Source organism: Prionailurus bengalensis, chromosome C2, assembly GCF_016509475.1.
Source record: "Prionailurus bengalensis isolate Pbe53 chromosome C2, Fcat_Pben_1.1_paternal_pri, whole genome shotgun sequence".
In the NCBI taxonomy this organism is placed as follows: Eukaryota; Metazoa; Chordata; class Mammalia; order Carnivora; family Felidae; genus Prionailurus; species Prionailurus bengalensis.
In genome coordinates this window covers 141,469,176-141,477,256 of record NC_057350.1, presented here as the reverse complement: position 1 = coordinate 141,477,256, position 8,081 = coordinate 141,469,176, and the positions used below count along the sequence as shown (strand labels likewise).

General features: G+C 37.4%; 1 protein-coding gene and 1 pseudogene across 1 annotated transcript; one reads left to right on the top strand and one right to left on the bottom strand.

Annotated features, from left to right (window-relative positions):
* Positions 1–2,560: 2,560 nt before the first annotated feature.
* LOC122492059 (protein transport protein Sec61 subunit gamma-like) lies at positions 2,561–2,950 on the top strand. The gene has a single exon (XM_043595530.1). It carries the CDS (start codon positions 2,584–2,586, stop codon positions 2,788–2,790), a length of 207 nt encoding a protein of 68 aa, XP_043451465.1. The 5' UTR covers positions 2,561–2,583; the 3' UTR covers positions 2,791–2,950.
* A 4,330-nt stretch (positions 2,951–7,280) lies between these two features.
* LOC122492058 lies at positions 7,281–7,664 on the bottom strand (annotated as a pseudogene).
* Positions 7,665–8,081: the final 417 nt, after the last annotated feature.

Genomic DNA, 8,081 nt, shown 5'->3' with positions numbered 1-8,081 from the left:
CTTTATTTATATTACACTCAAATTTCAAAATGATCTTAACAGGTCTAAATTCTAGGCTGAAATGGACAATCATAATTTCCTATCTGTCATGCCAGCTCTCAATCCCAGGTTATATTTTTATCCCAAGTCATTTTTCTTACAGATGAACATCTCAGGAACAAAGACAGAAAGCAGATGTAGTCAGGTCAAAGGAGAAAACCCCAGCACAATCCATGAACGGGACCGGGCTTCTGTGAAGGTGGGAGCTGCCCCAAAAGAGGCCCAAGCTTGGAAATGGCAAAAAAAGGTACACAAAGGGGAGGGGAAAGGCAATCGACCACATGCGTGGTGACATTAACAGGTAATGCAGCCAGGTGGCTCGTCCCATGCCATTTATGCCAAGCAGAATGAAGCAGAAGGATGGATGCTTGGAGGAAAGAGGCCATACAGTGCCTGGGGTAGCTGGGGAAACTCAGACGTAACATGAATTCTCACCATCAGATAACTGGATACTCGCATCCTGCCAGCACCATCTCAACTGTCTCTCCATTACAGGCAATAGGGCATACAACAGGAAATCTCAACTATCCAGATGAGTACAAAAGCAATAATGTTCTAATATTTGTATGAAACTAACAGCAGGAAAAGGAGGTATTAAACTCAACAAACAGAACTAACACCCAAGGAAACAAAGTTAATGGAACCAACAGGTAGAAACATTAAAAGAAGTATTGGGAAAAGAACCAGTTAGATCTTGAAAACAATAAAAATAAAGAGCACAACAGGTGCAGCTGAGGAGCAGTTAATAAGCCAAGAAATTCAGAATACAGCCCAATTTTTCAAGGGGATTAAAAATATGAAATGAAAGTAGGCGTCATTTCTGCTGCATTCTCTTGGTAAGAAATGAATCACAGGTTGGTTACCCAGCCCAGATTCAAGGTGGAAGGGACTACACAAAACTGGAAGGGATGACTCACAGGGAGCATCATTGTGACATTCACCCTCCATACACCCCATTATTCTGTTTGTGCCTCTATTATCACTTGTCACATGATGTTATAATTTGTTTACTTGTCATCCTGCTCACTAGACTATGAATGTCATGAGGGCAAGAACCGACTCACTCATCTTTGATAGCCACAGTGCCTGGCTCAAGTCCTAGCACATAGCAGGTTCTTACTGAAGGTTTGTGGAGGGGCACCTGCAAGGCTCAGTTGGTTGAGCGTCCGACTCTTGGTTTCGGCTCAGGTCGATCTCACAGTTTCGTGAGTTCGAGCCCTGCATCAGGCTCTGTGCTGGCAGAAGCCCGCTTGGGATTCTCTGTCTCTCCCTCTCTCTCTGCCCTTTCCCCATTTGCACTGTCTCTCTGTCTCTCAAAATAAATAAATAAGCATTAAAAATAAAAGATGAGGGGCGCCTGGGTGGTGCAGTCGGTTAAGCGACCGACTTCAGCCAGGTCACGATCTCGCGGTCCGTGAGTTCAAGCCCCGCGTCGGGCTCTGGGCTGATGGCTCAGAGCCTGGAGCCTGTTTCCGATTCTGTGTCTCCCTCTCTCTCTGCCCCTCCCCCGTTCATGCTCTGTCTCTCTCTGTCCCAAAAATAAATAAATGTTGAAAAAAAATTTATAAAAAAAATAAAAAATAAATAAAAATAAAAGATGAAAATAAAGGTTTATGGAACTCAATTATTCCTGTCACAATCATCCAGAGTATACAGGGTCAGAGCACCTGGCTCTAAAGATAGTTCTGGACCATGTGGGCTGTAGCTCTAAAAAAGTAAATTAAATCAATTATTTTCAACGTAAAGATAACCTCCAGAAGAAATGAAGTAGGACAGGTAAGTTCCAAGACATTACAGGGAAAGAAGACAAGGAAAACATAATCAATTCAACAAAAGCCTTTTAGATACCTTACTTAGAAATCTACAAATAGATATAACATAATTAATAATATGGCAGATCTGAATAAAATAACCATCAGACTTGAAATAAAGATACAAAAAGAGAATTTTGCAGTCAATAATTTGTAAGCAAACACACATCACATTTATAAAAACTATGTTTCAGGCCACAAAGAAAACCTGAAATTATTCAAAATGCAAACATCATGCAGATCATATTGTAACATAATTTAAAATTCACAAAACAAAACAATTGATAGTCACTTCCTCCCAACACCTCAATGTGAATGTGAACTCAACAAACGTCTGGGTAAAAGAAAAAAAAAAGAAAATTATAAACCTAAGTACAACACTAACCATAAAAGAAATATAAAAGATAATCAAATGTCTCCTTCCTGAAATTGTATCAGGTCTATTTGATTTTGTAGGTGGCTTCTGTCAAGCTTTCAAGGTTAAATTTTCCAAGTTACACAGGGCACCTGGGGGGCTCAGCTGGTTAAGCGCTGGACTTCAGCTTAGGCCATGATCTCATGGTTTGTAGGTTCAAGCTCTGTGTCAGGCTCTGTGCTGACAGCTCAGAGCCTGGAACCTACTTCAGATTCTGTATCTCCCTCTCTCTCTACACCTCCCCCACTCACTCTCTCTCTCTCTCTCACTCTCAAAAATAAACATTAAGGGCGTCTGAGAGGTTGGCGGGCAGGCATCATGGATCAGGTAATGCAGTTCGTTGAGCCGAGTCGGCAGTTTGTGAAGGACTCAATTCGGCTGGTCAAAAGGTGCACTAAACCTGATAGGAAAGAATTCCAGAAGATTGCCATGGCAACAGCAATAGGATTTGCTATAATGGGATTCATTGGCTTTTTTGTGAAATTGATCCATATCCCTATTGATAACATCATTGCTGGTGGCTGAATACCTTTTTAGAAGAGTTTTTCATCTTGGGGATTGGTGAATTAAGTGAGGATTTGAGAAGCTCATGGAGTAAAAATCTGTCTATATGCTTTGTGTTTTTCTTTCTTTTTGTGTCTTCCAAGATGTTGTGTATTTGTAAATTAAAATAATTTCAAAATAATAAATAAATAAATAAATAAACATTAAAAAAATTTTTTTTAACTTCTAAGTTACATAAACAAGCCCAGATCACAGAAAAAGGTTTAAAATATTTTAATTAAGGGCACCTGTTGGGTGGCTCAGTTGGTTGAGCATCCAACTCTTGATTCTGGCTCAGGTCGTGATCAGAGGGTCATGGGATCAAGCCCCACATCAGGCTCCGCCCTGATTATGGAGCCTGCTTACGATTCTCTCTCTCTCTCCCTCTGCCCTTCTCCCCCACTCACATACCCTTTCTCTCTAAAATAAAAATTCTTTTTAAGATTTTTAATTAACACTATGAAGTTAGCATAATATTGATATCAAAACCAGAAAAAGAATACACAAGGAAAAAATATATAGGCCTATCTATCGCATGTATGAACATATATGAAAAATGTTTACATAGAATATTTAAATAATGAAAAAATATTATTGATTCCAGGAATTCAATATTAGATTACATTTTTTTAAATCTTATATACTGAATTACATTAACAGATCAAAGAAGAAAACACACAAACATTTCAATAGATGATAGAAAAGTTGGTGATAAAAGTTAATATCCAATGCATTAAAAAAAATCAGCAAGCTAGAACAGAAGGAAACATCAAAACTCAAAGCAAAAATTAGACTTAGTGGCAAAAATTAGAATCTTTCCCATTCAAATCAGGTACAATTCAAGGATGCCTGCTATCACTGCTACTATTTAAAACTATAGTAGAGGACCTAGCCAATTCAGTAAGTAATATAAAAGAAAAAAGCTCTATAGGTATTATAAATATGTAACAGGAAAAACCTTGAGAATTAATTGACAGAAAGCTGCAACAAGGTAGCTGAATACAAGATCAATATACAAAAATTAACAGCTCTACTATAAACCAATAATAATGAATTGGGAAAAAAAGAAATATCCCATATACAATAGCAATGAAAACCATTATCACTATAAATAAACAGGAAATATATAATACCTCCATAAAGAAACCTCTAAAAATTTACTGAATTTATTGCATAAAAGCAGTCCTTAACACATCTCCCCAAATTAATTTACAAATTCAAAGAAATCGCAATTAAAATCCCCAAGAGAATTCTATAGGGAAAAACATCTTTCTTCCTTTCTTTTCTTTCTTTCTTTCTTTGTTTCTTTCTTTCTTTATTAGGATAAAAAATGTTTGGGGTGCGTGGGTGGCTCAGTTGGTTAAGCGTCTGATTCTTGATTTCAGCTCAGGTCATTATCTCACAGTTCACGAGTTCAAGCCCCACATCAGGCCCTGTGCTGACAGCAAGGAGCATGCTTGGGATTTTCTCTTTCTCTCTCTCTCTGTCCCTCCCGCACTCTCTCTTTTTCTCTCTCAGAAGAAATAAATAAACTTTATTTATAAAAAAAAGAAAGAAAGAAAGAAAGAAAATGTCCTAGACGATCTTGAAAAAGAGCACTGAAAAGGTATTTGCCATACTAATTGTCAAATACATATTACAAAGCTTTCAGTAAAATTTTTAAAGGGGGCATTGGAGCAGAAATAGACAAATAAATTAATGGTACAAAAAGAGAAAAACCCTAAACGTACCTACACACATAATAGGGATTTGGTATATGATTGTATTGGTGTGGTATATTGAATCATCGGATAAAAAATGAAGTTTGTAATAAATAATTTTTAGAACAAATGACTACCAATTTGGAAGAAAGTAATTAGATTTCCTGCCATTCACAAAAATAAATTCCACATGGATTAAAGGTTTTAAGTTAAAAAACATGAAAAAGAAGAAAATTTAGAATGTGTTTATAATCTTAAATTCAAAAAGACTCTTTTAAGCAAAATTCTTAGATAAATACTAAAATTTGGAATGAAGTAAGCCAGAGAAAGCCAAATACCATGTGATCTCACTTTTACATGGAAATGGAACAGAAAAAAAGTTCATAATACAGTGAACAGATTGGTTGTTGCCAGAGATAGGGGTTGGGGAGTGAGTGAAATGGGTGAAGGGTGCCAAAAGGTACAAACTTCCAGTTATAAAATGAATAAATTATGACAATGTAATGTACAACATGGTGACTATAATTAATACTACTGTATTGCATGTTTGAAAGTTGCTGGGTAAATTTTACAAGTCCTTATCACACAAAAAAAGATTTTTGTAACTATGTATGGTGACAGATGGTACATTTATTGTGATGATCATTTCATAGTATATACAAAGATCACCTCATTATGTTGTACACCCGAAACTAATACAATGTTACATATCGATTATACTGAAATAAAAAATAAAAACTGGAAAGTAAAATATTAATAAATTTAACTACATAAAAACTTTACATTTCTATGCCACAAAAACACCATAATTAAGTTTAAACAGAAACTGATTATAGAAACTATTTATAACGTTTATAAAAAAAGAGTAATATCCAGAATATACTAAGGATTTCTACAGATAAATAAAAGGAATGACTTAACAGGAAAATGATAAATGAACTGACCATTCACAGAAGTAGAGCAACAAATGAGAAATAGCCGTATGAAAATGCATTGAATTTCACTAGTAATCAGGAAAATGCAGATTAAATAACAATGAGAATCCATTTGAGGCCCGTCTGTCTGATTAGCAAAATTTGAAAAGTTTTATAATATTGAATGTTGGAGAGGATGGGGCAAACTCGCCACTCTAGTGAGATTACAGACTGTTGGTGAGGCCATTTTGCAGAATGTACTGACACCTGAGATGAGTTTATCCTTTGATCCAGCAATCCCATTACTCAAGACCCACACCAGAGAAGCACTGGCCCGTGTCCACAAGATGGCAGGAATAAAGAGAATCATCAGAGCTCTGTTTGTGGTAGAGAAAACAACAGGCATGATTCCCCTAATGCCTCCCCTAAGAGAAGCAAAAGGGGGAAATAAAGGGGAGGGAAGGGGAAGAGAGGAGAAGGAAAAGGAGGAAGGAGAAAGGAGAAAGGGAGGGACGGGTTTTTTTCTTTAATATGAGCTTGACTTAAGAGCACAAAGCAATCTTCAGAACATGTACAGCGTGATAGCATATTTGTAAAAGCAAAAACTATGTATTTCTATATATCTGTATATTATATAAATGCATTTTTTAAAGAGCCATAAAGAAGACCTGCCATACATAATGGAATATTATTCAACCATGAGAAAGAAAGAAATCCTACCACGTGCTACAATATGGATGGACCTTGAGAACATTAAGCTAAATGAAATAAGCTAGACCAAAAAAGACAAATACTGTGTGATATCACTTACATGTGGAATCTGAAAAATGGTTGCCAGGGGCTAGGGGATAGAGTAAATAGGAAACGGTTAGTAAAAGGGTACAAACTTTCAACCATAAGACATAGGATCTGAGCATCAAATGTAAAACATGGTGACTATAGTTGAAAACACTGTATTGTATAATTGAAATTTGCTACCAGAGAACTTAAATGTTGTACCAAAAAAAAAAAAAATTAAAAAAAAAGAGAAAAACTCTCACTCTGTGATTCAAAGTTATTTTATGTTGGGTTGATGTACCACCTGAAATCACCTCCCACACCACCAGGGAAACATGTCCTTTAGTAAAGAAATTCTGAGGTAAAATAGATCAAGAGGTGGGTGGATGGATAAAGAAAGAAATCAATAAACAACTAAACAGCATGTCAAACTGGTAACAGTCATCACCTCTGGGAGATGATCAGGAGTAATTTTAGCTTTATCCGCCAAAATACATACATATATAATGAGAATATCTTCTTCTATAGTTGGTGAAAATTTTTAAGAACTTTTTTAAAAATAATAAAAATGTTTTGGGGACAAAGACAGAGCTCTGTGACATGCTGCCAGAAACATTCCTACAGACTGGCCCATAAACATTTCCTATACTGATATCTACCTTAAGCCAGATATGCCACCATTCCTTTGGTCTTCATACTTTCCCTGGGAAGATTCTGGAATCACAGACTGGTAAAGGAAGACCATCCAGATAGGGAAAAAATATATATTTTTTCATTATGTGCCAAGCACTGTCTTAGGAACTTTTCTTTCTTTTTGTTCTTTTTTCATTTTAACAGTCTTTTTTTAAAAATTTATTTATTTTGAGAGAGAGAGAAAATGCAAATGGGGGAGAAACAGAGAGAGACGGAAGGAGAGGATCCCAAGCAGGCTCCACACTGTCAGCACAGAACCCAATGCAGGGCTCCAACCCATGAACCGTGAGATCGTGATCTGAACCAAAGTCAGAACCTTAACCGACTGAGCCATCCAGGAACTCCCAAACAGCCTTTATTTAAAGCTGTATATGAGATTACTTTATTCCTACATCTTCTCAATATCATCTTCTTCTTTATATTTGCCCTTTTCCTCTCCTTCAAGGATCCTTTTGTGGTCTCTGTCCAGTTTTAGTCTAGTGACAGCCACCTTCCTAGGGCGGAGGCCCATGTGGACAGTTGTGCCATGCGCCTTCTCTCACTGTACTCAGTCAATGTAGATGATGTACTTCTTCCTGTAAACCTGGACTACTTTGCCAGTTTGCTGACCTTTGTAGTGTCCTTGCACAACCTGTACTTTATCATCCTTTCACATGGGCACGGATCGAATGTTGCACTTCTGTCTCAGCTCTTTGCAAATGTGGGAAGGTGCATTGAAATGCCTTTTACGGTTCTTGCTCCGGTCAGAAGTCACAAAGGGCTTGAACTTCATTTTGGCCCGTGGCACTTCAGTGACGGCAACAAAAGGGTCTAGGAACTTTTCATGAGTTACTGACTCTAACCCTCACAACAGGTCTAGGTAGGCATTATTAAGAGATAGGCATTATTTTCCACATTTTGCACAAGAGAAAATAAAATCCAGAAAAGTGAAGCAACTTGTCTAAAATCACAGTTGACCCATCAGGAGTTATACAAATCCAGCCCTTTGGTTTCCAAAACCTATCCCACTCCTCCTATAATAGGCCACTCCCTGTTCCACCACTGAGAATGAGGATCCTTAGTTAAACTGCCCCCAGCCGGGGCACCTGAGTGGCTCAGTGGGTTAGGTGTCTGACTGTTGATTTCAGCACAGGTCATGATCTTGTGGTTCGTGGGTTTGAGCCCCACATCAAGTCCCACACTGAGCCCT